We start from the raw sequence: 25,327 nt of genomic DNA on the forward strand, positions 1-25,327 counted from the left end.
AAGTTTTGATGCGAGAACAAGACTGCCAGTACATGTACAGCCTGACAGCTAATGCGACCATTAAAAAAGCAATGGATGGTCTCTTGGTGGGACATTGATTTGATCTTCTCTTCTTTTGAAAGGTACGCTTGTTACACGCGACTAGTCTAAGTCGTGCTTTAGTCTTCTTTTCCTCCGTTTTTAATGGTGTCATCTAAAAAATTAGAAAACGCGCACGCGAGAGAACCCACTTTGCATCATTTTGTATGTCTGAACTGGCGAGTTTCAGTGCAAGAAAGAAAAGAAAAAGAAACAGCATTTTACCTTGAAAAGGTGTCGAGATTGTCGTCCAAGAATTCACGAGTCTGTTAAGCAAAATACAGAGCTTGTATCCATGGCCAGCCTCGATCCCACGGGTGTGCTGGGAGCGCTTGTTTCTGAAGCTCTTAAAGAAGTGATTGCGCTTGCCAAGTCTGCCATTCATTGCAAGAAGAAGTGCAGCGAGTTGGAAGTTTCATTGACCGAAGCATCAGGTCTGCTAGGTGAAATGAAGAGATATTCTGCTGCCGAGGGCTCTCTGAGCTCCTCACAACTGGATTCCTGGCTGAAAGCCCTCCAAGCCAAGGTTGAAGAGGCTAAACCTCTTGTTCTTGAATGCCAGTCTCTGCAAAATCCCATTCTAGATGGCGTAAAGAGGTTGGTTGGTTGTGCTTCTCTTGGGATATTTCTGAATTGAGTTTGTGATTTTGTTTCAGGATAACACTTGCTACCAAGATCGAAGACTGCTCCAAGGCGATCCATGGGCACTTGGCTGCAGCTCCTCGACATCTTGTCGTTGAGCTTTTGTTGAAGAAGCCAAAAGAGGTGCCCTCTAATGTGGTTCCAAAGGAAGAACAGCATGTGGTTCCTCTGGATGACCACATTTTCGGTATGGAAGAGACGCTAGAGCGGGTTGTATCAAACTTGCTGGGGTCCCCTGTAAGCAGAAAGTGGATTGGAGTCCATGGAGCAGGAGGTGCTGGAAAAACACTCCTGGCCAAACGAGTATGTGACAACGATCAAGTCAAGGGGCGTTTCGATCCAGTTTTGTGGCTAACATTCGGTCAGTCGGTTCAGGTACGTTCCTCAAGCGTATAATGTAACATATTGAGCGGCTATGGTTGTATCTCCTCAGGTGGAAGCAAAGCAACACGAACTTGCCAAAAAAATCCGACTAGAAGGTGATCAGATCAGCAATGAAACTCTGAGGAGGGGGCTTGTTGGGAAGAGATGCTTGCTAGTGTTGGATGATGTCTGGAAGTTCATTCATTTGGATCTGTTTGATGTGGTGCAAGAGAATGGAAGCAAGATCTTCATTAGCACTCGAAAACGTGATGTGCTTGACAGTAGAGGTGCAATCAAAACCGAGATGGGGCTCTTGGGTAAGGAGGACAGCATGAAGTTGTTCGCAGTCCACGCATTCCCAAACCAAAATCATGCTCAAGTCAGCAAGGCAGTGGTGGAGCAAGTTGTGGAAAAGTGTGGGGGGCTTCCATTGGTCTTGAAGGTAATTGGCAGAAGAATGGCAGCCACACAAGATTGGGACTATGTTCTGAGCAAACTCAAGGATCAACAACTTATTGCTCTTGATGAGGAACAACAGGTACTGGAGCGACTCAAGCTGGGTTATGATGCATTGTTGCCCCTTCGCATCCAGCAGCACTTTCTCTTCTTTGCTGCATTTCCAGAAGACTGGCCGATTCGATTTTGGGAGCTGTTCAGGTGTTGGAAAGGGGAAGGGCTGGTTGCCAACATAGCAGAGGCCACGAATGTTCTAGAAAGGCTCAAGAATCACGCACTTATCACTGAAGAAGACCACTGGCGGGATTATAAGAGGTACAGGATTCACGATGCGTTGCTGGCTCTTGCTTTGCACATCCTGGAAAAAGAAGTCCCCAAGTGTTATTTCAAGGCTGGGCAGTCGCAGATGAGGGATGTGGGGGACGCTTTCACGAGTAACTACAGTAGGATTTCACTGTTTGGGTGTGGAATTTCGGAAATCCCTCTGCCCAAGAAGAACAGGGTCAAAGTTTCCAGCACCACTTGCCTGCTCTTGGATAAAAATCCCCGTCTCACTGCATTCCCAAGCCTCTCTCTTTTCGAAGGCTTGAAGGTTTTGTGCCTGAGTCACACTGGGCTGATAAGTTTGCCACATAGCATTGGACAGCTGAAGACTCTGGAAACGCTGGATTTGTCTTGGAATGATTCACTCAAAAGCATCCCAGATTCACTGGGCAACTTGGCGAATTTATCATATTTGAACCTGGAAAACTGCAGGAAACTCAAGTCTTTCCCTGTGGATGCTTTGCTCAAACTCACCAAGCTGGTCTACTTAAACGGAAGGGGATGTCGGAGAATGTGGACATGCCACAGGCTGCATCATCGGCTTTTGAAACATCAGAAATGCGTAAACAGAAAGCTTGGAAGACTCCATCTGGATGGGATGTTTCAGGCATTGACAGAGTTGGCGGTGTTTATTATTCATACAGGGTTGGCTGTGGATCTACCAGCAAGCACAGGCAAACTGGCCCATTTGAAACAGTTGGAAATACAGGGTTGGAAACAGGGAATATGTGACAGCTTTCAAGGCTTGCCCGACCTTGAGATTTTGAAACTCTGGGGATTGGAGCTTCCATTGACCTCAGACTGGGACTGGAGCAGATTTCCGAGGTTGAGAACTTTGGAAGTGAGCTGCTTTGGGAAAAGTGACTTTAAAGTAACCTGCAGCATGGAGAACTTGCAGGAATTGAAACTCTGGGGATTGGAGTTTCCTTTGCCAGACTGGGACTGGAGTAGATTTCCGAGGTTGAGAACTTTGGAATTGGAAGTGAGTTGCTTTGGGCAAAGTGACTTTAGAGTAACCTCCACCATGGAGAACTTGCAGGAATTGAAACTCAAGGGATTTCCATTGTCAGACTGGGACTGGAGCAGATTTCCGAGGTTGAGAACTTTGGAAGTGAGACGCTTTGGGCAAAGTGGCTTTAAAGTAACCTCGAGCATGGAGAACTTGCAAGAATTGCATATTTGTCACAATGACCACCTTGAAGGGCTTTCTTTCTTAACACGGGAAATGTTTCCCATGCTGGCAACACTCCACCTTTCGGGATGCGAAAAGTTGATTGGGGTGCCCACCATCTCTCAACTGGCATCACTCAAGGTCCTCAACATCTCCAAATGTCCCTCCTTGAAGGACCTCTCCATCTCGTTCCTTCCAAATCTAGAGCATCTTGCTCTAGATTTCTGCAACGATGTGACCACCATCAACATATCCGAGTGCCCATCACTGACAGTTGTTCGAATTGACTCCCTTCACATCCATGCCCATGTTGTTGCATTCGGTGGCAACTTCCCGCGACTTGAACAAATAATCCTTGGTGGATTTGAACAGCTTCCATGGATGCCTTCCCACAGCTGACGCAGCTGGAAATAAAACGCTGTGGTATTGACCAACTACCAGAATGGTTTGCATCACTCACAACGTTGAGAACTTTGCGATTAACTTATTTGAAGAACTTGGATGGGATACCCGATGGTGTTGCAAGGCTTCCTCTGCTAAGGAGGCTTGATCTGGGAGGTTGCAAGAAGATCAACATGTTACCCTCTGCAGATTCTGAGGACAGCTCCTTCTATCCATCCTTGGAGTACTTATGCTTGAGAAACACATCCGTCTCTCAAGAGCACCTCTCGGAACGCCTTCGAAAAATTGCAAAGTTTTAATGGGAAGTTTTTTAGAAGATGAGGACCTCTGCAATAACCAAATCTCAAATTAACCAAGCTTTGGAACAATGCAAAGAGTCCATCTTTCATGATCAGTGTCATGTTGGCAGTACTCCAGTTCAACCTGGAAAACGAACAGACAGAATCATAGTACCAAAGCAACAAGCCTCGTTTTACCTCGAGCAAACAAACCAGCACCCATAAAGAGATCACGCACAGGTTCGCACGAGAATCAAGACGGAGCATCTTCATTTCATACAAACCTGGCCATCTTGAGAGTGCTCCACCGGGTAGATGCCAAGAAGAGCATCTCGCTCGCGATCTGACGAAGCCGAGCGTGGTATTCCGCCGAGGAATCCACCGCTGCGCGGCCTGGCGGCTGCTGCTGCTGCTGCTGCTGGATGCTGTTGGCGATATCCACGCAGGTGTTCCAGATCCGGTAGCTCAGCTTCCAGATTTGCAGCCGCTGCTCCTCGGAGAGCTCGGATTTGAGGCCAAGCACGCATTCTTGGAGTTCGGAGAAGTCTGCTCGATGTTGCAAACGAGGCGCTCGATTCTCCGCAGCGGATTCACAGTAGCCTCATCCCTGGATCCCTGGATCACTAAGTACCTCCGAGATGAGCATCGTGAGAGGAAGCGATCGCCGCGTAGCCCTAGAATATTTTCCCTTCCCTCTTTGTTAGGGCTCGGGAATCGATCGCTGCGCCATGGGACAGCAATGGAGGCGTGGAAGGTATGGAATCTCTCGTAGTTGCCGCTTCACAGCTTTAGCTTCCAGTCTTAGCACTGTGTGAGCTTGAGCAAGATTTTCCGCAAGAAGTACATTCGCTACACACGCCACTAAAGTCAGTGGTGCTTAGTTCCTGCACGAGTCTTCTTTCCGTCCGTTTTTAATGGTTTCGCTTAAAAAATTCCTGGTTGTCTGGAGAAATCTCTATAATGAGTCCTGGTGAAGCAGCTCGAGAGGACGGATCCAGAGAGCTCCCTCAGCGTCAAGTCAAGGACGAAATTCCCAAATCGTCTTCACCAACGATTCACTACCTTCTGCGGAGGAGTGAGTATCGACATACTCTCTTCAGCGGCATCGTCACACTCAGTCAGAATCATGGGAGGGTAAAGTTGATCTTTTTTCTTCGGCTTGCAGAGCGGTCCTTCTCAAATGCATTCAGTACCACAGGAATTGTCTGCGGCTTCCTGATAATGCTCGTTGTGGCATAATTCTCAATATGAGTCTCTTGCTTTCCACATTGGTGGGAAGTGGTGGAAGATTCTCTCTTTTTTCAAGTTTCTAAAAGCTTTCTCTCTTTTCTTTTTTTTCACAGCTTGCTACCGAAATGAGCATAGTGGTTCTGCTCATTGGGAATGCTAATAGGTAGCAGGCGTGTGCTTATGATCTTGTCTGTCGTCTTCATTGTCGCTCCACTTTGCCTGGTGAAAAAAATGAGACAGGTATAATTTTGACATTCTTTGTCTTCTGATTTAACTTCAATGTAGCTCGAATTTTTTGCAACTGTAGGAACATCGATTGTTATATTGCTAGAAACTTTCAGTATTTTTACCTTGATTGACAGGCTGACCACCAATATTCTATTGACCGCAACCACGACATTCTTTTCTTACCCTCTTATCGTTGGGAATTCCAGAGACAATAAGCTATCGAAAGAATGCAAAGACAAAATCTAAAGGACCATTTGGACAGTCTCGGGAGGAGGACACTCTGGATGAAATTTCAATGGCAGGGAGATTTAAACAGCCAGGGATGGAACTCTGTTGGAAAGTCTTCGTCAGGAATCGTTTTCATGGGTGCAGAATGGAAATGGACGTCTTTACTGTGAAAAGAGGAAGAAATGTTTCAATCCACTTTGCCTTGACCTTCCTAGTACTTTGTCCTGGTCCTGATCAGATGCTCAGGTGTAAACCAGAGCAACGAATTGCCACGACTCATGTTATGTAGCATCTTGATAAAGTCCTGCCTAGGCAGATTGATCTACTGCGTAGAAAAGCCAAGCACCCAAGGGCGGAAGGCAGGGAGAGTACTCAGGTGGCTTGTGTAAAACCACGGTGTTCCGAAATGTTGTTCCAAAGTCCCAGACTGTGGAAAGTAAGAGGAGTAGACCTTTGGCATAGTGACTAAGGACATAATCACATGGTGAGGAAGTCCCAGAGGGCATTGGGACTTAGTGGTCGAGCCTGTGGGCCTTGATCCAGTGGCAGTGTTGGTGAATATGGCCAAGGGTAGGATGGGATTTGGTTGGGACTGAAAGAGGGATATTGGGGAAGGTTGTTCTCCTTGTCGGTGGGCATCCGAAAGATGTTAAGGAGTGGATCTGTGATGACCACTCATGGATGGTTGGCCCAGTCTTGGAGTGGTAGGACTATGATGCAAGTGGTATTAGACCACTAGTGTAACAAAGGTGATTGGGCATGGCCTTAGCGTAACAGGCTGCTATGTCAGTGGTACCTTTGAGTGTCGGTCATGGGATCGGACACATGAATCACTTGGACCAAGTGAAAAGGTTAAGTGGCAGGGATGCCATTCTCGGGGCTAGCAAACCCAAGTCTGAAATAGAACTTATAAAGGTTGTGAGTGAGACTCCTCCAAGTGGTTGAAGGTGTGGTTAAGTGGCTAAAGTAGAATGGAAAAATTAGTCACTTACAATTTGGTATTGGAGCTATTCCTTAGTTCGATTCTTATTGGTGGCCAAGTATATCACCACTTGTATTGGAATTAGAAGGTCCTAAATATGGACCTATCCTCAAGGAGTAGCATGTCAAGAGGACATTGCTCTCCACTCAAGTTCATGCGTGAACTTATGCATGATGTGGTGGATGGAAAAGTGCCAATAAGGGAACGACTTTGGGATCTTGGGAACAGTGTAAGGCTTTCCTCATTGAGTGAGGATGTGATCCAGATGAGCGTTTGACACAGCAAATGGGCTAACATAGTTGTGGTAAACAACTATAGTTGGGATCACAGGAAAGATGCATACTCCAAAACAATAAAGGAGTCACAAGATTACCCTCATATAGTTGAGGCTAGTGCTCATAACTTTGAGACCGGAATTGATGACCATGGGAGGTCAAATACAGGAGAGGACACAAGTCCTCGAAATGGTAGCTGAGGCTACCCTTGATAAATGCTGGAACAACCTAAGGAGTTGAGGATGTACTTAAAGGATGAGTTGGTATTCTCATCACATGGACAAGTGGTCCTAAGGGGGCAAAAGGTTGCCCCAAGAGAACAAATCAAGTGTCGAAGTAGCACTTGCAAAGATGGTTCTTGTGAGTAGGACCTAAATACAAAAAGTTGTATTCCAGTGAATTGGCACCTCAAAGGTAAGACATCACGGGTTGTCAGATGATGAAGTCCAAAAAGCTGGATGACTCAAACAAGAGTCAAAGAATAATCCTAAAGGATTGATAGCAACATTTGGACTGAGGTGTGTTGTACCCCATAAAGGATGGGGGGGATCATAAGATCCAAGTATGAGAACAAAGGGTATTTCATCAATGGTAGAATGTGCCATGCTAAAGTCGTAAGAAAAGTGTTCCCCCAAAAGAAAGCAACTTTGGCATAGAGTTGTGTGTGAACACTATGGTGTAATGCTAACGAATGGTTGGCATGAGAAACATTGTATTAGTCTTGGCAAAGACTTAGACACTAATAAGTAATGTCATAAAGATAGGCTCATGGAGCCAATGGTGTGGAGACACCAAATGTGCCAAGGTGTGATACTTTGAGGTTATGTTGGTGGGTTCATGAGAACCCCTTACCAAGGGAATCCCAAGAATTCTAATGGAAATAGGAATGGCATAGCCTAAGCTGGAAGGCATGTAGTTGGAGTGTGGTGACCCAAATAATGATAGAGGTGTGGAAGCACCAAGCAATGAGTTGTAGAACTTAACAACTATAAGGCAATTAAGCAAAATGTGCAAAATAATTGGTTAAACTGGTAGAAGGTAGCTACCTAAGACTTCTGGGATAAGGAAGTTAGATATACCCTTATAGAAGATAAATTGCTTATGTTATGATATAGTGAGTCAATGCTCATTGTCAAAGAGGCCATCATTGGGACATCTAAACAGTCTAGAACACCTGGAGGTGGTGTTTGATGTCGCGAGGGCAATAGATAAGGCTCAAGGGACTAAATCCCTAGCAAATGATGAATAGAAGGTGTTATCCAAATGTCCAAGGTTGCAAAGACGAAAGAAGTCCGTCTATCCGAATTGGATAAAGCCAAAAATGGAATTTTGGCAAGGCTAGTGATGGGCATATAAAGGCCCATATGTAACAACATTAATCCTAGTATGTGGGATTATAAGGTGAGCATACTGTAAGGAACCGACTCCCCGAGATGTCATAAGCTAAAGGATCCCCAAAAGCTTGACCGAAATGACAAAGAGTTCATCGGATGGGACCAAGTCGAGGATCGAGTCCAAGACCGACTCTAGGACCGAGTTCGAGATAGAGTCCAGAATCGAGTCCGAGACCGACTCGGGGACCGAGTTTGAGTCCAAGTTCGAGACCGAGTTCGAGACGGAGTCCGAGATCCGAAATCGGGTCCGAGACCGAGTCCGAGGTCAAGTCCGAGGTCGGGTCCGAGATCGGGTCCGAGATCGAGTCCGAGATCGAGTCCGAGACCGAATCCGAAGTCGGATCTGAAATCGGGTCCGAGATCGAGCCAGAGAGTAAGTCCAAATACTAATACGGGTCAAGGGGTGAAAGCCCAAAGCATGCGTCTCCCGGGGGGGGGGGGGGGGGGGGGGGCTTCCCGGGGTTCCCAAAATTTTGTAGGGGTTTGGGGGTTTTGGAACCCCTTTTGGAGGAACTTTCCAGTGGTGCTTCCAAACTAACTTGAGGTTGAGATTGGGGCCGAGGGGCCTTGGGTGGGAGTGAGCATGGGCTTGAGTGGTGCCGGAGGGGCCACCCAGGGAAGTGCTCAAGAGCAGCTCCCACTCCCGAAAGGGAAACCGACTGCGGTGCTCCCGGCTCATGTGGAGTGGTGCCCCACTTGAGTACCTTGTGGCTCATTGGTCCTCGCCCTCCCTAGGGGCTTGGGCCTTCCCTTCGGGATGGAAGTGGGGGGGTAGAGGTACCCATACCAGGCCGTTAGGCCACGGTGTTTCGCCCCGACGTCCCGAAGCAAGTGCTACACCCAAGACTTGGGATTTAGAGGGTCCCATGATCAAGTCTTGTGGTACCAAGGGGTATTAGGAATCTGGAGGCTTGGTGTGCTTGGCTGCTTGTGCCTGTGGGGAGTGTAGCTAAACCTTAAGTCCAGTCTAACCCGGAGAGGGGGATTGGGAGAGATTTGGGAATCCGTAAATGGATGGCTAACACTCCGTTGCTTGTGCAGTGAGTAGCTGAAACCAAGTAGGACCAAGTAGGAGCTGGTACCATAGGCGGGAACCTTGGCGAGGGAACTTAGCACAAGCCAATGCAGAGTTGGTCGGATAGACGAGATAAGCTGGCAAATTGGAAAGGAAAAATTTGTGGCTTACAATTTGGTATCGGAGCCTCTTCCTCAGTTCTAGCGAAGGATAGAGGCGGATTGCTGGGAGATGGCAAGGGTAGGACGTAAGCGAACCCAAGCAAAGACGGAACCTCCTCTAGAGCTGGAGCCTCCGGTCGAACAGGAGGCTATGGATGAGGAATCCTTGCATGAGGAGGACTCCAGTGAGGCAACTTCCAAACAGGAGTCTGGTGGTGAGGTTCGGTCGTCCAAGGCTCGATTGGACGTTCTAGAAGGACAATTGGCACAGACCAATGCCCTGCTAGAGACTCTCGTACGCAAGCTAAAGCGTGATGAGAAGCGGAAGAAAAAGCGAAAGACTGCGGATGCTGGCAGCGTAGAAGGTGCGGACCCTTCGGCAGGGACTGAGGCAAAACCAAACAAGGTCGAACAGACCGAAGTGGAATCAGTCCCTTAGGTAGTTCCCAAGTACAAACCAAAGCCCCCACCGGTCTTCAAGGGAGTGAACGACTATAAGGTGGTGGAGGATTGGTTTTACGATATGGAGGACTACTTCCGAGCGTTGTGATTACCGAGCTCGGAGAAGGTCCCATGTGCAAAACCATACTTGGCAGATAATGCCAAGTCTTGGTGGAGAACGACAGAGGCCAACGAAGGACCGGTGGCCACTTGGGAAATGATGAAGGCGAGGATCCGCACAACTTACGTTCCTCCGAATGCTACTTTGCATCTAAGGGACGAGCTGAGTAGGCTGAAGCAGACCGGAACCATTCAGGAGTATGTGAATGGGTTTATGGCAAAGAGGATACTTGTCACAGACATGGGGGATATGGATGCGTTCCATGCCTTCATATCAGGTTTGCAAACCTGGGCTCGCGGCGAAGTAATGCGGTGGAACCCGACCAACTACAAGGAAGCGTTGGATGCGGCCATCAAGGTGCATTTCAACGATAACCTGCGAAAGGGGAACACGGCGAGGTCGGGATCCACGTTTAGCAAAGGGGCCAAACCAAGGGGAACGTTTAGCAGAGGGAAATTCAAGAAGAGTTTCTCTAAGAATGAGTCCTCGGGGTTTCGGAAAGGCAAATCCGGTGGCCAGCGAGCGAGTATGTGAGGGAGTCAAGCGAAAAGAGACAAACCCACGGATAAGAAGGTCAAGTCATATAGCAGTGTGGGAAACAACATATGCTACAACTGCGGTGAAGCGGGACACTTCTCGAGGGAATGTCCCTACCCGAAGAAGGCCAGAGCCAATATGGCCATCAAGTCGGGTGAAGTCCAAACTGAGGTATGTGATCCAGTCCCTAACTCAAAGTTACTCATTACACGAGCAACTTTGGTAGAGAGTCGTTTGCGACATCTACTAGCCCTCCGAGGGAAGCTCGAAGGTAGCTTTGTTAAGATCCTTATTGACATGGGTGCTTCGGATAATTTTGTGGCTGCAGACATAGTCCGGCAAGCCGGACTAACGGTGCAGCAGCTAGGTGAACCAAGGACTATAGAGTTTGTTCAAGGTAGCCAAAGCACCGATGAGGTACTTCGACAAGCGAGAGTCGAAGTGGGGACTTGGAAGGTGGACATGGATTTCACCGTGTTGGACATGGCAGGATTTGACGTGATCTTCGGAATGGACTGGTTCAATCGATTCGTGGTAGCCCTGCATGGACAAGGTAGAAACCTTGTGGTACTGGTGAATGCCCAAGGAAGAAGATCTAGGGTGGAGGCCCAAGATCTAAAGGTAGGGCAAAGCAAGGCCAAAGATTCCTGCTTAAACCTGGTGTCCACGAGAGGACAACTCACTAAAGGAACTAAGGCGGCCTTTTTGTGCTTACTCTCGGTGAAGAGTGACAAAAAGTCAGGAATGAAAGAAGTACCTTTAGTGATCCAGCGGGTGTTAGACCAATTCCAGGATACCATGCCGGAGGAGCTACCGGCGGGGCTACCCCCAGCACGACCGATAGAACATAAGATTGAGCTGGTCGAGGGTGCTGAGGCGGTGGTTCGTCCCCCTTATCGTTTGAACGAAAAAGAACTCAAGGAGCTCAAGTGCCAACTAGAGGAGTTGGTGGACAAAGGGTATGTTAGGTTGAGCAAGTCACCGTATGGGGCACCGGTGTTATTTGTGAAAAAGAAAGATGGATCTATGCGCATGTGCATAGACTACCGGTTGCTCAACAAGTATACAAAGAAGAACAAGTACCCTTTGCCAGGGATTGAGGACCTGTTCGATAGGTTGGGAAAGGCAAAATACTTCTCGAGGATTGACCTAAGGTCAGGATACTACCAGATCAGGGTAGCCGAGGAAGATGTCGAGAAGACAACCTGTCGAACGAGGTATGGGAGCTTTGAGTTTCTGGTGATGCCCTTCGGGCTATGTAATGCGCCGGCAACGTTTTCGGCGCTAATGAACCACATCTTTGTACCCTATCTGGATCACTTCGTGGTCGTCTATATTGACGACATCCTGATCTATAGCGAGACGCTAGAGGAGCATGCCGAACACTTGGCGAAGGTGTTTGAGAAACTAAGGGAACACAAATTGTATGCTAAAGAGAGCAAATGTGACTTTGCTCAATAAGAGGTAAAGTTTCTCGGGCATGTGGTGGGCCAAGACGAGCTCAAGGTGGACCCAGAGAAGGTCCAAGCAATCCAGGAATGGGAGCGACCATCGAATGTACACGAGTTGAGGGCATTCCTGGGGCTATGCAACTACTATCGAAAGTTTATCAGACATTATTCAAGAGTAGCCCTGCCCTTAACGGACCAAATAGGAAAAGGGAAGATGGTGTGGACAGCGGAATGCGAGGCGGCATTCGTCCACCTCAAAGGGAAGTTGAGGAAGGCTCCCATATTGGCATTACCAGACTTTGGTAAGGACTTTGAGGTAAAAACGGATGCTTCGGACTTTGCGTTGGGCGCAGTTTTGAAGCAAGGCAACCATCCGGTAGCGTTCTTCTCGAAGAAGTTGGACAAGGCTCAACGGAAGTGGCCTGCCCACGAGAAGGAATTGTTTGCAGTGGTCAAGGCGCTCAATGAGTGGCGACACTACCTTGGGAGACACTTCAAGGTTTACACGGACAATGTGGCAACGAAACACTTTTTGTCACAGCCCGACCTGAAAGGGAAACAAGGTCGGTGGGCCAATGCCTTGGCTGAGTTTGATTGCGAGATTCTGTACAAGCCTGGGAAGAGCAACATCGTGGCGGATGCGCTAAGTCGAAAAACGAGCTTGAGGTTGGCAATATCCAGCGCAACAGCAACCTTCTGGGACGATGTGCGGACAGCATATGAGAACGATGGTCTAGCACAAGAAGTGTTGCTGAGGAATCTAGAGGCGCGGGAAGCTCACCAAAGAGGTGAGCTGCCAATGGAAGAGAAAACGGGCTATGCGGAACGCAACAGACTCATCTATTACAAGCAAACGAGGGTGTATGTTCCAGAAGGGGAATTAAGGAAGGTGGCCTTAGAAGAGTGTCATGACGGACCTCTTGCGGGACACAGCAGAGTGCCCAAGACGATGGGCTTACTCAAGAGGAAGTACCATTGGCCAGATATGGCTAAGGACGTCCAAGACTATGTAAAGACATGTCCAACATGTCAGCAGGTAAAAGCCGTGACTAAGGCTAGTGGGGCTTGTTGCAAAGCATCCCAATTCCAGATCGTCCGTGGAAATGTCTTACAATGGACTTCATCACGGGACTCCCCCCAAGCGAGGGGTTTGATGCGATATTCGTGGTGGTGGACCGATTTTCGAAAATGGCACAATTCATACCCACCACAACGGAGGTGGATGCGGAAGGTGTGGCAAAGCTATTCTTTGAACAAGTGGTTCAAGTGCGGGGAAGACCGGAAGAGATCATCTCAGATCGAGATAAGATCTTCACCAGTAGGTTCTAGAGGACTCTCCTGGAACAGTATCGCACCAAGTTGAAATTCAGCACAGCCTATCACCCACAGACAGGTATGGGGTATTAAGTCAAGTTGTTGGCACTAACACTTCTTGACAGACGGACAAACAGAAAGGGTGAATAGGCAGCTGGAGGATTATTTGCGATGCTATGTCTCGGGAGACCAGACCGATTGGGTAAGTCATTTGGGACTTGCGGAAATGTGTTATAACAACTCACCACATTCGAGTATCGGGGTGAGTCCATGGGAAGTCATCAATGGGCGAGCTATTGAAGGTCCTGTGGAACTCGGCGTGGCAGAGTATCATGGAGAGTTGCCCGCAGTGGAGGCATTCACGGCGGAAAGACTCAGCATTTGGAATCTAGTGAGGGATTCCTTGGAACGGGCTCAACAAAGGCAAACCAAATACGCGAACCAGAAGCGTCGGGATGTAGAGTTCCAAGCTGGGGAGAAGGTGTGGCTGAACACCAAGAACCTCAGACTACCAAGTGGGATCAGCCGAAAGTTGACCCAAAGGTAAAGATGCATGTATTCCTGTAAATGAATTGATCTTGAGTTCCGTAAGCAGGTTCGCGGGGCCTTACGAGATTGAGGCACGAATCGGTAAAGTGGCTTACCGACTCCGACTTCCTCGAGAGATGGGGAAGATGCACCCAGTGTTCCACATGAACTTACTCAAGCCGTACTTTGAGGATCCGCTTCGCAAGGACCAAGTGAGACCTTTACCTGAGGTTATCCAAGGGGAAGAGGAATACGAAGTTGAGGCCATCCTCAATGCGCGCAAGAGCAAGCAACAAGGACACGAGGTGAGAGAGTTCCATGTGAAGTGGAAAGGATTTCCACACTGCGAAGCAACATGGGAACCGGAGGAGAACCTAGCGAATGCGCGAGATCTAGTGGAGGAATTTCTGCAAGGCAGAACTCTATGTACTTATGAAAAATTCAATTAAAAATATCAATTTGCAAAGTTGAGCAAGTGGCACATGTTGGGACCCGAAGGCGCGCCGAAGGTAAGCTAATTAGCATGGGTTGGATAGGTCGACCAGGCATAGGGCACTACGCCCGACTCCCTGCGGGGATGTCGAATCCGTAGACGTATTCTACGGAGGTTGGGTTCGAGTCCCAACCCCCTAGTAAAGCAAGGCTGGGTTCAAGTCCCGACCCCATACTAGGGGGTGGTGAGGTGAGGAGTATAGGGACACCTATATTCCGTTGTCATGGGCTCTTGGCCGGGGAGGCTAACTTAAGCACACCGCTAAGTGGGGGGATGCCCCCGGAGACATGGTCAACAAGTCGTAGGATAAAACGAGACGTTCGATGTGGGCATCGAACTTCTTCTATGGGTGGTGGAGTTGTAAGGAACCGACTCCCCGAGATGTCATAGGCTAAAGGATCCCCAAAAGCTTGACTGAAATGACAAAGAGTTCATCGGATGGGACCAAGTCGAGGATCGAGTCCAAGACCGACTTTAGGACCGAGTTCGAGATAGAGTCCGGAATCGAGTCCGAGACCGACTCGGGGACCGAGTTCGAGACCGAGTTCGAGACGGAGTCCAAGATCCGAAATCGGGTCCGAGACCAAGTCCGAGGTTGAGTCCGAGGTCGGGTCCGAGATCGGGTCCGAGATCGAGTCCGAGATCGAGTCCGAGACCGAATCCGAAGTCGGATCTGAAATCGGGTCCGAGATCGAGCCAGAGACTAAGTCCAAATACTAATACGGGTCAAGGGGTGAAAGCCCAAAGCGTGCGTCTCCCAAGGGGGGGAGGGGCTGCAGGGGGTTCCAAAAGTATAGTAGGGATAGTGAGGTCCAGGAACCAATCTTGAAGGAACTCTCTAGTGGTGCTTCCAAACTGACTTGAGGTTGAGACTGGGGCCAAGGGGCCTTGGGTGGGAGTGAGCATGGGCTTGCCACGGTGTTTCACCCCGACGTCCCGAAGCAAGTGCTGCACCCAAGACTTGGGATTTAGAGGGTCCCATGATCAAGTCTTGTGGTACCAAGGGGTGTTAGGAATCTGGAGGCTTGGTGTGCTTGGCTGCTTGTGCCTGCGGTGAGTGTAGCCGAACCTTAAGTCCAGTCTAACCCGGAGAGGGGGATTGGGAGAGATTTGGGAATCCGTAAATGGATGGCTAACACTCCGTTGCTCGTGCAGTGAGTAGCTGAAACCAAGTAGGACCAAGTAGGAGCTGGTACCATAGGCGGGAACCTTGGCGAGGGAACTTAGCACAAACCAAGGCAGAGTTGGTCGGATAGACGAGGTAAGCTGGCAAATTGGAAAGGAAAAATTTGTGGCTTACACATACCCAGATTGAGGAACCACTCCCTAGGTTGTTAGGTAGGTTCATCCCCAAGAATACTTGCTAAAGCATGGTAGAAAGTGCAAAGTTATCCTCCTAGTTTGGAGGTGAATAACCGAAGGAAATGTGTGAGGCTAAAAGCAAGTAGTAAAAGAATAAAACCAAACCATAGGAATCGAAGAGCATAACCAAGGGTGGTTATATTAGTTGGGAGTGGAGAATCAAGTGGGCGCTCGAGCATGTTGTTACTAGCAACCATGATGCCATGAAGAGTCTAAAGCATGGAATTGTCCATGCTAGACCATATGGCAATTGGAAAGCTTGCGAAAGGAGAGGCCTTAGCAAGCTAAGGGACAGAGTTCCTTCAAGATTCCCAAAGACAATTCTAGGTAGTGTAGTACCTAGAAAGCCAAGTGTAAATGGTTCATAGAATGTGTGAAATCAGAGTGGTGCAGCAAAAGTGTGGTCTTGAAGCTTGCCATAAGGCAATGCTATCAAGGTTGGGGAACTAGTTCCCAAGTGTTCAAAGGGATAACTTTGAACGAAAGTCGATAGTCAAGAACTTTCATGCTTATGTATGAAACCATGTTACATTGGTCGGATGATTTGTTAAGCGAGAGTGGCAAGTCAAGGGAACAAATCCCTTAGTTGAAGGTGCTAACTTCAAAAAGGGTGGCCTACGGGGCCAAGCATGGAGGAGTCCATACATGATCATAGACTTGTCAAGTGAAAGGACTTGGCAATTTGGAGGGACTAAGTTCCTAAGCTATGATCCGTAGCGCGCTTTGGATATAAATTGGTGCACCAGCATGGGGAGTCACGCCAAGCATCTAGGGTGATGCCGTCCGTAGATGCATATACGAAGGTTGGGTTCGAGTCCCAACCCTCTAGTGCTTGGGTTTAAGTCCCAAATCACTAGGGTGTGGTGATGGTTTGGAATATGAGGACACTCATATTTTGGTGGTCATGGACTCTCAGTGAGGAGATTGGTTTGGGCACACCGCCAAGCTAGGGATGCCTCAGAGTCGTGATGCACGGTTAGATTGTTTAGGGTGAAAGTTGAGCATATCTAACTTGAACGCTTTGGTGCAAGTGGCACTAAGGACGTGGTGAGTGAGATTGCCCGGGCAGATTGATCTACTGCATAGAAAAGCCAAACAATTCAGATGTCTTTCCAGAAGAACTTCGGTACTCTAAACGTTAGTATGATCGTACCTGGGGCATCTCGTGCACGTAGTCCGAGTAGGGGAAGTTTGGACAGTTTTCACCCCGGAACTTGATGTAAACTCGGTCATAGATCCTGTGATTAAACATTTTATCAAAAATCTTTCTAGAAAAGAAAGGAAACAAAGTGGCTTCTGGGGTGCTGGATGACTTGATGTATATCTGTTTGTTCTTGTCGACAGCCCTGATGGTTATAGATCCATAACTTGGACGGATGGGCGACACACAGTGTCCAGCCCTGTTGCTGTGAAGACCATGGCTTGATCATGATTCTTATGGAGTAGACGGGGTTGCGAGGCAGAAGAGTTGATAGCATGCCTTTCACTCCCGACGATGTTTCATGTGACTACACAACGTTGTGGAGTGTGGGAACGAGTAGTCAGTAACATCTTCTACTTACAACATGGTAGGAGGTGCTGGAAAAACACTCCTGACAATGACCAAGTCAAGGTGCATTTCGATCCAGTTTTGTGGCTAACCATTCCTAAGATTATCACAACTGCATGCAACATGGTTTGTATTTCCTCTGATGGAAGCAAAGCAACACGAGCTTGCCAAACTAATCAGACTAGAAGGTCGGACCAGCAATGAAACGGGGCTTGCAGGGAAAAGGTGCTTGCTGGTGTTGGATAATGTCTGGAAATCCGGTCTGTTTGGTGTGGTGGAAGAGACTGGAAGCAAGATCTTTATTACCAGCCGAAAAATTGATGTGCTTGGCAGCAGAGGTGCAATCAAAACAGAGATGGGGCTCTTGGGAAAAGTTGTTCACAGTCCACGCATTCCCAAACCAGAAACTTGCTAGTTCAAGTAAGGTAGTAGTGGAGTGAGTTGTGGGCAAGTGTGCTGCTCCTGAAGGTAATTGGCAGAAGAATGGCAGGCACACAAGATTGGGACTATGTTCTAAGCAAACTGTAAAAATCTGGCTTGTTAAGTCGCCTTGGACGTCGCACTTGAACGTCATGCACTTATCACTGAAGAAAAAGAGCTCTTCCTTTACACACCCTGGAACAAATGCCCCTTGGAAGGGTTACCTCAAGGCTGAAAGGTCTCATTCCAGGGAATGCCTTCAGTAACTACAACAAGATTTCACTCGTTGGGTGTAGAATTTCTGAAAATACCCCCCTACCTATGCAGAACAAGGTCAGAGTTTCAAGCACCACTTGCTTGCTCCCGGATTATAATCCCCATTGCACTCTAACTACATTACGGTTTTGTGCCTAAGTAACCCTGGGGTGGTAAGTTTGCCACATAGCATTAGAGAGCTCAAAACTCTAAAGACTATGGATTTGACTTGGAACATAATACTCCAATTCTCCAATGTTTCCCATGCTGACATTGTCAAACCTCTCCCTTGGGAATTGTGAAAAATTGATTGGGGTTCCTTGAAATCTCCTCTTCTGCATCTTGTTCCTTCCAAATCTAAAGACAATTTGCATAGGTTACTGTGACGGAGTGACCACCCTCAACATATACGAGTGCATTAGAGACGTGTTGAAGTCGTGAATTTTGGTTCAGTGGCGAGTTCCCCTTAAACAAACATTGCGTTATTCACCAGCTTCCAAAATGGTACACATCATTCACGAGCTCTGGAATTGAGTTATCCAAAACTTTCCTTCAGTTGACTCCCCGTATGTTTGACTGTTTGTTGAACTTTGAAAATGTTTTCATGTCTAAAAGATTTGGAATATTGGCGCCACATCTCAGACTAACGAAGCTTGGGAACAACGGGAAGTCCATCTTTCATGATCAGCGTCATGTTGATACCGTAGCAAGGCTCTTCTTTTCCCACCACCACAAGCTCAAACTTTGGTACCAGAGCCGCCACCACATACTTCATCTGTAGCATGGCCATCTCTTTGCCCAGACACACTCTCGGCCCGGCCTGAAACACCGGAAACTTGAATGGACTCACCTCGACGAACTGGCCATCCTGGATCCATCTCTCGGGCTTAAACTCGAGGCAGTCCTTCCCCCACAAGCTCTCCATCCTTCCCATAGCGTAGACGTGATACGATACCTTCATCCCCTTCTCCACACAATTACCATCCGGGAGAACGTCCGAGTTCTTCACGACCTTTGTGTCAATCGGTACTGGGGGATAGAGCCTCATTGATTCGCACAGAGCTGCTTGCAAGTAGACCATGTCCCGAAGCTCTTTGTAAGTGAATGGCCTGTTTGACCCTTTCGTACTCCCGACTTCCCTGATGATTTCCTGCTGAACACCTGGATGATTCGAGAGCAGCCAGAAGAACCACGAGAGTGACACCGCTATTGTGTCCTTGCCGGCGAGCACGAAACTTATGATGATATCCCGCAAAAACTCGTCAGAGAAGCTCGTCGAGTCGAGTCCAATGAACCTCGAGAGCAAGTCCTGGTTGACCCTTCCTTTTTCTTCTCGCCGCTTCTGGACCACTGACACTGCAAACTCGTTCACCACATCCAGCACCTCCTTGAGTTCTCTTTCCGGTCCAACGTTGAGAGCTCGCATTAATTTCCACACCAGAGGATGGATCTTTTGGAACCGCAGCGTGCTAAGCGTCGTTGCCTTGTCAAATGCCTGCGCGAACTTCACCTCCGGAAACGATGGATCCAAGCACGCCGGATCAACACCGAAAGAGAGCTTGCAAATGTTGTCGAAGTTAAACCTCATGAACAAGTCCTGTAAGTCGATCTCCTTCCCGTCCCGGGAAACACTGGCAAGAGTTGGAAGTAACCGGCTGTGAACTTCGTCCGCCAGGGAATCCATGAGGAACTCCCTCAGTGACCTCGTTGTGAACTCGAAGCTCGCAAGTCTCCTCTGAATCTTCCACAGCTCCCCGTCGACATTGAAAATACCATCTCCCAGCAAGTCGGTCAGGCTCTGCCTCAGGTGTTCTCCCTTGGGATAATTCTCAAAGTTGGTCTTCAAGATGTGCTCCACAGTTGCGGGATTGCCAGTGATTTTGAAAGTGCTGCCAAACCTCCCAGTGGTGAAAGTATTGGAGGGAGAGTTGATCACATACTCTGTCGACCACTCCAGAAACCTGTGGCTGTTGCGAAGGAAGTCGAACACATTCCCAACCACTGGATAAAGTACTGGACCGCCTGTTCGTTGCGAGTCGGCTCTTGATTGAATCGTCCTCCGGACTATCCAGCCCACCGCTGCCGCAAGAACAAAGCTCAAGCTCCACAACATACCTTGGTTCATGCTGAAAGCCCAGAAAAAGAGTGACGCATGTCAGTCGCCCTGACCAGTTGAAAACCCAAGTCACAAGGGAAGAAAAGCCAGCCAAAGAAAAAGATTCGAAGAAGCTACTTTGCCATACGATAAGAGACACGGCAGTCATTTGAGACGGTGCGTACCAGTGGATCTGAAAGTCACCAAGTCAAGTCATTACAAAAGAAATCTAGATTTCTAGTACCTTGCTGAAGTTTGGAATGACCCATGTTTTCTGTTGAGAGCTCTTCTATTTCCTCCACCCGAAATTCAATTTTGGTACCGGAGTTGCTTCATCGTCTTGACTCTCGGCTCAGCCAGAAACACTAGAAACTTGAATGGACTCGCACTGATCCATCTCTCGGCCTTAAACTCGAGGCATTTCTTATCTTCTCCATCCGGACGACTGTAGTATCATATGGGAGGATACAGCCTCACAAAGCTGCTTGCGAGTAGAGCTCGTCGTAAGAGAATTTACCTTCGCCAGTATACTCTGATAATTTCTCACGGGTTGAAAGCACCCAGAAGAACCAGGAGCAGTTGTGTCCTTCCCGGCCAGCAAGAACTGATGACGATTAACTCGAGTTTTGTCAGAGGTTCTATGTTCTATTTACTGAAAGAGCAAGTCGTTCAAATCAAGGAGTGAATTCTTAGAAACTGGAGTTGCTTACGTATGGTCAGGCTTCATGAACTTTGCGTGAACCCAGACTCGCTTCATAGGAACTTTAGTTTTGTGATTCACCAGCTTAATGCAGCAGTACTCCAGTTCAACCTGGAAAAAGAACAGACAGAATAAAAATAACAAGGAAACAAGCCTCGTTTTACCTCGAGCAGTCCAGCACCCGTAAAGAGATCACGCACGGCTTCGCATGAGAAGAAATACGACAAGGTACCATCGAAACGGCGATAGCAATTAGCAGCTACTTTTTGGTCTGCTGGAAATCTCAACATCGTCATGTCATACAAGCCTGTAGGCTTGCCACCGTGAGTCTTACTATTTCACGGAGAAATAGCATACCATAATCTCGAAAGAGAAGCATTCCACCGGGTCGGAGTACAGAGCAACATTCCTTGAGAAGGTTGCTCATTTGATCCAGATCTGCCAGCGCGGAAAGAGAGAAAATCTGAAAAGACAAATCAGTTTTAATTGCAAGACAATTTCAGGCTTACCAGCGTGATGAAATCTGCTCCTCCTTCGCAGCAGCTTACAAGGGAGCTCTTGATACCAAAGTCGGAGGCTCGACAGGCGTCACAAGCCAGCCACGCCGGAAGTGCCTCGCAGGAAGGATCGCAAACAAAAGTCCAAAGCCTCGACTTTGCTTGCTCATTCAAAGCTTTCTCTCCCATTTTGTTTGTGAGGCTCACGGCAGCCTCACTGAGGTCGCAAGCATACACTCTCGCGGTTGTTGTTGCTCTAGAACAAAATACGTCCTTCAGTAAGAGGGAATAGCAAACAACAACAAACCTCAGGATCGGAATGGCCGAACTTCCAGCTCCACATCCAACCTCCAGAACAGTGAACTCTTGATTAGATCTTCCAAGCTCAGGGAACTCTTTGAGAAGATACCTACGTTCCTGCAATGTGGAAAGCCCGTAAGGCAACAGTGCAGTGCTGATGCTTACTTTAAAGAAGATGCCTTGAGAGTGTCGGCTGTGAAACTTCTCCCATGCCAAGGCTGCAGTACAGGCATGCTCGCTAGAAATTGCCTTCTCTTCTACGCGAGCCAAATCCTAGTCAAAGAGAACAAGCCATTGATCAGTAAAAGGAAACAATATAATGTAAGCCCAACCTGTGCGCTCTCCACCTCTTCGCGCAGATCATTCCAATCAAAATCCTTGGAGTAGTACGCGACTTCTTCTTCCATGAGACCTAAAACGAGAGGCCAAATAAGAGTTGAATTCAACCGTTAGTTAATGTTACAAAAAATATAGTTTTAGTCAATCGCTCCAATTGTCCTCGTCGGCTTGCACTTGAGCCGCAATAGTCCCAAGAGCTTCGTCCTGAAAGAAAAAATCGCATCGATATCTCCTGTTTTTCACCACAAAGATGCCGTGCTCACCTCGGAAACCGACTGTTCTGGAGACCAAACGAGTATTCTACGATCATTGCTTCCGCTGTAGAGTTCCTGGGAGAAACAAAAGTATAGCTTCTCGAGGAAACAGAGAAACGATATCATACCTGTGATTGACTGTGATAAGCACAGCACTTTACAAGTTCATAGTGTCCTTTTAAGGTGGAAAGCAAGCGACCGCTCAACATATCGTACACCTGAAAATAGAGAATTATTCCGAATAGAGGGATAGGATACGTCGTACCTGTATCGAGGTTAGACATGGAACGAACACCAGTGGCTTGTCTCCAGAGACCTCAAGTTCGCACGTCAGGTTTCCATTTATGTTTGTTGCCTCGTAATTCACAAGAGTATTGCAGCCCCTTTCTATGTCCCATAGCTTGACTCTGGAATCACTGCCTGGCACATTGTGTTCTTATGATTTTCGAAAGTAAAGAAACAAAACAAACGAAGCCGTACCCGCACTAAGAAGGTAGTGTCCGTCGCGGCTTGTCTGGAGCGATGTCACTGTGCCATAGTGCGCCGTGGAACGGTCCAGAGCCGAAGTCAAGCCTGGATGAACTCGTCCAGGAGTGGCATCCTTAGAAGTTTTCGCTGCTCTACTGATTTCAGTGGCTTCAAAAAGTAGACAAAACAAAAGAGAACGAGAAGGAAACAATTACCTTCCTGAGAAGCAGAAGAACGATGCTGGTCAAGAACATAGAAGCAACCCGCACGTCTTATGTCCCACAACCGGATCGCACCGTCACAACCTCCGGAAATTAAAATCCATTCGGAAGATGCAGACCATTTCACCGCCCAAACAGCATCTGCAAGTACAGGAAAGGTTTTGCAGGGACAAACACAATCTCGAATACCTCGGTGAGCGCTAAGGGTGTGGGTGAAAGCACCAGAAGATATATCGCAAAGCCTTATGCGATAGTCCTCCGTGCCTGTAGCTATAAGCATGTGAGTCGTAGAAACGGGTGACATGCTTACACCGAAAACCTTCCCTGGCATTTTGAATTGCATCAGCACCTACAAAAGAACGATTCAGTGAATCAGAAACCAACAAAGAAAAGGTCTCCAACCTCGAGAGTGTTTGCATCCCAAACATTTATATGCTTGTCGAACGAGCCAGAGATAAAAATTCCAGTGTCCACTGGATACCATCGAACTGATGAAACGGAGTACCTATGGGCTTTGTCAATAGAAAAGAGAGCTTCGTGCTTTTGAGAGTAATGCTCCACCGTCGTTGGCTGTGATATGTCATAGACACTGATCGATCCATTTCCATTGCCAGCAAGCATATATCTAGCTTCCACGGGATCAATCTAGCACAAGATTTACACAGTAATTTTCAAACTGAAAATGAAAGAACCGATCCAAATACCTGCAAGCTGTTCACAGCGCCTCTGCCAGACGAAATCACATCCTTGGTCTTGCACAGCTCCAATGCGTGAGATCTCATCCGGCGAACAGAAGCAGCGTAGCGCCATGGCGGTGCCCCGAGCTCGCGCTCTCGAAGACCACTCCACATTGGCGCCACACCATAAACCCTAAAAGAAATTACGTGTTTTAAGACTTTTAAAATACAAATATAAAACAGCTTTCCACGTGGCACAGTACCTGCCAGGTGGCATTCTGCGTGGTCCTGACGTGGCACTATTGCAAGGTCTTGACGTAGTGATCCAATGCCATGTTAAACAATTCGCATCTGGAAGAACGATTGAGACGACCACAAGAGCGAGGGAGAAGAGATTTGGATCGACCTGAAAGGCTGGCCGGGAGAGTAGAGAGGATTCTTCACGACGTACTCGACGTAGATGTTGCTATAGATGTGCATCAAAGCCTCGCGGAGATCTCCAATCCTGGGATCTGTCAAGAGAATGATCTGCGAGAAGAAGACAAACTAAGCCTGGAGCTACAAGCGCGCATTACCTTGATCCCAGACGCCGTCTCCATGAAATGTAGCTTGTAAGTGTTCGTCCGGAAGCTATAGAAGGAGCACGGCGGATTGTTCTCCTTCCCGGAGCTGAAAATCACCAAATTTTCACCAGATCTAGCGAGAATCCCCCTCACCTCACTGGATCGATCTTGGCCGTGAAGGAATTGAGCGAGAAGAGCATTCCAAACATGAGCTTTTGATCCTGCTGGGGACTCAGCGTCATCAGCGATCGCAGCCAGACGTGGTAGTGCAAGCACATGCCATTCCTGTTGAAAATGTAGAGGCATCGCATCCTCGGGGCCATGGCAAGCGCCATAGCGATCAAGAGCCCTAAATTTCGCTTTACTCTTCTCAAGAACCCTAAATATTGCGAAGAAAAAGAGAAGATTTTCCAGGTTAGGGTTTTCTATTTTGTCGACGATGAATCACCTGGATCAGCCGAGAGTAGCCAAATTCCTTCGCGCCTACCTTCTAGCAAAGTATCTTCGCAATGACAATCTCCCCTGCGAGATCGAGCAGGTACATTGTCTCTGGCGCTTCCTCTCACGGATTTCTTCTCTTAGGGGCTCTATCTCGGATCGATCGGCGCAGCGTTCCACAAAGCAGCACTCCAGAATGTGCAAATCACTCACATTCTAACCATTGCCAACGCTCTCGAGATGCCTTTCACCCGGGATTTCAAGTATAAGCGTGTAGAAGGTATGAAGTAAAAGTTCTTCTCATAGTTTGCTTTGTTCTAGACTTGTTCTTTGTTCTTGCTAAGACCGCGAGTTCTCGTCTATCTCTTGCTCGATCATGTTCTTTCTTCTTGCTAAGAATGCAAGTTCCTGTCATATCTCTAGATTTCTCAAGGTTATCCCATGGTTCTCTGTGTTCTATGTTCTTTGTATTGGTTTTCTTATGATCTTGCTTTGGTTTTCTTATGTTTTGCTCGTGTTCCTTGTTTTTCCAGTACTGGACAGTGCCGACTCCAACTTAGCAAGCCATTTTGACGATTGCTTCGCGTTTATAGACGAAGCGAAAGCTTCCGGTGGAGCAGTTTTAGTACATTGTTTTGCCGGAAGATCTAGAAGGTTTGTAACTTTCGTTTTTTTCAGTCCAGGAAACTTACCCTTTTGTGCAGTGTCACAGTGATCGTGGCTTACCTCATGAAATCTCACAGATGGAACCTCTCGCGAGCGCTGGAGCTCGTCAAGAGCAAGCGTCCGGAAGCGTCGCCCAATCCCGGATTTGTTCTCCAGCTCCAGCGATTCGAGCAGCAGCTCCGCTTGCATCCAGGCACTAGCATTTAAATCTCTCCTCGCTCCTCCCCTTTTTCTCCTCGCAGTTCTCGGTGCTCCTGATCGAGTTTTTCTCGTTTTCCTTGGTTGCAGAAGCTCTTCGCGAGAGATGAAAGTATCTAAAGTTCCATAGAAAAGGACGATCCAAAGCTTTGTTCTACCACAAACACACAGACAATATAACAAAAGTTTTGATATTTAACACTCACCGCTTTG

General features: G+C 47.9%; 5 protein-coding genes and 1 pseudogene across 8 annotated transcripts; 2 read left to right on the forward strand and 4 right to left on the reverse strand.

The window, feature by feature from the left end:
* The first annotated feature begins 355 nt into the window (after positions 1–355).
* On the forward strand, positions 356–4,599 carry LOC9633843 (probable disease resistance protein At1g15890). Its single transcript, XM_002979142.2, has 3 exons — positions 356–675; positions 735–1,095; positions 1,154–4,599. Exons 1-3 carry the CDS (start codon positions 374–376, stop codon positions 3,431–3,433), a joined length of 2,943 nt encoding a protein of 980 aa, XP_002979188.2. The 5' UTR covers positions 356–373; the 3' UTR covers positions 3,434–4,599.
* On the reverse strand, positions 3,765–4,273 carry LOC9660375. The gene is made up of 2 exons (XM_002979292.2): positions 3,999–4,273; positions 3,765–3,859 (listed from the first exon to the last, which is right to left on the reverse strand). The coding sequence occupies exons 1-2, from the start codon at positions 4,239–4,241 to the stop codon at positions 3,785–3,787; spliced, it is 318 nt and encodes a 105-aa protein (XP_002979338.1). The 5' UTR covers positions 4,242–4,273; the 3' UTR covers positions 3,765–3,784.
* A 13,559-nt stretch (positions 4,600–18,158) lies between the features above and the next one.
* On the reverse strand, positions 18,159–21,736 carry LOC9633844 (cytochrome P450 94A2). 4 transcript variants are annotated; one of them, XM_024684159.1, is made up of 9 exons: positions 21,623–21,736; positions 21,456–21,563; positions 21,298–21,399; positions 21,003–21,246; positions 20,851–20,956; positions 20,658–20,800; positions 20,504–20,604; positions 20,038–20,445; positions 19,891–19,986 (listed from the first exon to the last, which is right to left on the reverse strand). In XM_024684159.1, exons 2-8 carry the CDS (start codon positions 21,521–21,523, stop codon positions 20,439–20,441), a joined length of 771 nt encoding a protein of 256 aa, XP_024539927.1. In that variant the 5' UTR covers positions 21,524–21,563; positions 21,623–21,736; the 3' UTR covers positions 19,891–19,986; positions 20,038–20,438. The 4 variants fall into 4 exon arrangements, with proteins under 4 accessions (XP_024539924.1, XP_024539927.1, XP_024539926.1 ...); XM_024684158.1 differs by having other exon boundaries at positions 20,658–20,767; positions 21,298–21,407; positions 21,623–21,730; XM_024684157.1 differs by having other exon boundaries at positions 21,298–21,407; positions 21,623–21,730.
* Positions 21,714–23,761, reverse strand: LOC9633845 (DNA excision repair protein ERCC-8). The gene is made up of 11 exons (XM_024684160.1): positions 23,656–23,761; positions 23,513–23,600; positions 23,277–23,442; positions 22,975–23,217; positions 22,762–22,921; positions 22,567–22,713; positions 22,364–22,498; positions 22,149–22,318; positions 22,012–22,101; positions 21,893–21,958; positions 21,714–21,833 (listed from the first exon to the last, which is right to left on the reverse strand). Exons 2-11 carry the CDS (start codon positions 23,524–23,526, stop codon positions 21,771–21,773), a joined length of 1,254 nt encoding a protein of 417 aa, XP_024539928.1. The 5' UTR covers positions 23,527–23,600; positions 23,656–23,761; the 3' UTR covers positions 21,714–21,770.
* On the reverse strand, positions 23,586–24,147 carry LOC9633846 (annotated as a pseudogene).
* Positions 24,148–24,182: 35 nt separating this feature from the next.
* Positions 24,183–25,313, forward strand: LOC9633847 (dual specificity protein phosphatase 1). The gene is made up of 4 exons (XM_002979143.2): positions 24,183–24,350; positions 24,395–24,530; positions 24,784–24,904; positions 24,955–25,313. Exons 1-4 carry the CDS (start codon positions 24,252–24,254, stop codon positions 25,121–25,123), a joined length of 525 nt encoding a protein of 174 aa, XP_002979189.1. The 5' UTR covers positions 24,183–24,251; the 3' UTR covers positions 25,124–25,313.
* Positions 25,314–25,327: the final 14 nt, after the last annotated feature.

This window comes from Selaginella moellendorffii, unplaced genomic scaffold (genome assembly GCF_000143415.4).
Source record: "Selaginella moellendorffii unplaced genomic scaffold, v1.0 SELMOscaffold_40, whole genome shotgun sequence".
NCBI classification, from domain to species: Eukaryota; Viridiplantae; Streptophyta; class Lycopodiopsida; order Selaginellales; family Selaginellaceae; genus Selaginella; species Selaginella moellendorffii.

Bases quoted from the DNA above. Each gene is read 5' to 3' on its own strand.
- LOC9633847 (XM_002979143.2), top strand. From the start codon at position 24,252: ATGAATCACCTGGATCAGCCGAGAGTAGCCAAATTCCTTCGCGCCTAC. The intron at 24,531-24,783 runs GTATGAAGTAAA...TTGTTTTTCCAG, and splicing joins CAAGTATAAGCGTGTAGAAG to TACTGGACAGTGCCGACTCC. The intron at 24,905-24,954 runs GTTTGTAACTTT...CCTTTTGTGCAG, and splicing joins TTTGCCGGAAGATCTAGAAG to TGTCACAGTGATCGTGGCTT.
- LOC9633845 (XM_024684160.1), bottom strand. The intron at 22,499-22,566 runs GTAATTGTTTCC...TCAGTAGAGCAG, and splicing joins TTCTTCTGCTTCTCAGGAAG to CGAAAACTTCTAAGGATGCC. The intron at 22,319-22,363 runs GTACGGCTTCGT...GAAAATCATAAG, and splicing joins ACACTACCTTCTTAGTGCGG to AACACAATGTGCCAGGCAGT.
- LOC9633844 (XM_024684156.1), bottom strand. From the start codon at position 19,823: ATGAACCAAGGTATGTTGTGGAGCTTGAGCTTTGTTCTTGCGGCAGCG.
- LOC9660375 (XM_002979292.2), bottom strand. From the start codon at position 4,241: ATGCGTGCTTGGCCTCAAATCCGAGCTCTCCGAGGAGCAGCGGCTGCA. The intron at 3,860-3,998 runs GTTTGTATGAAA...TTCGTTTTCCAG, and splicing joins AGCACTCTCAAGATGGCCAG to GTTGAACTGGAGTACTGCCA.
- LOC9633843 (XM_002979142.2), top strand. From the start codon at position 374: ATGGCCAGCCTCGATCCCACGGGTGTGCTGGGAGCGCTTGTTTCTGAA. The intron at 676-734 runs GTTGGTTGGTTG...ATTTTGTTTCAG, and splicing joins ATTCTAGATGGCGTAAAGAG to GATAACACTTGCTACCAAGA. The intron at 1,096-1,153 runs GTACGTTCCTCA...GTATCTCCTCAG, and splicing joins CATTCGGTCAGTCGGTTCAG to GTGGAAGCAAAGCAACACGA.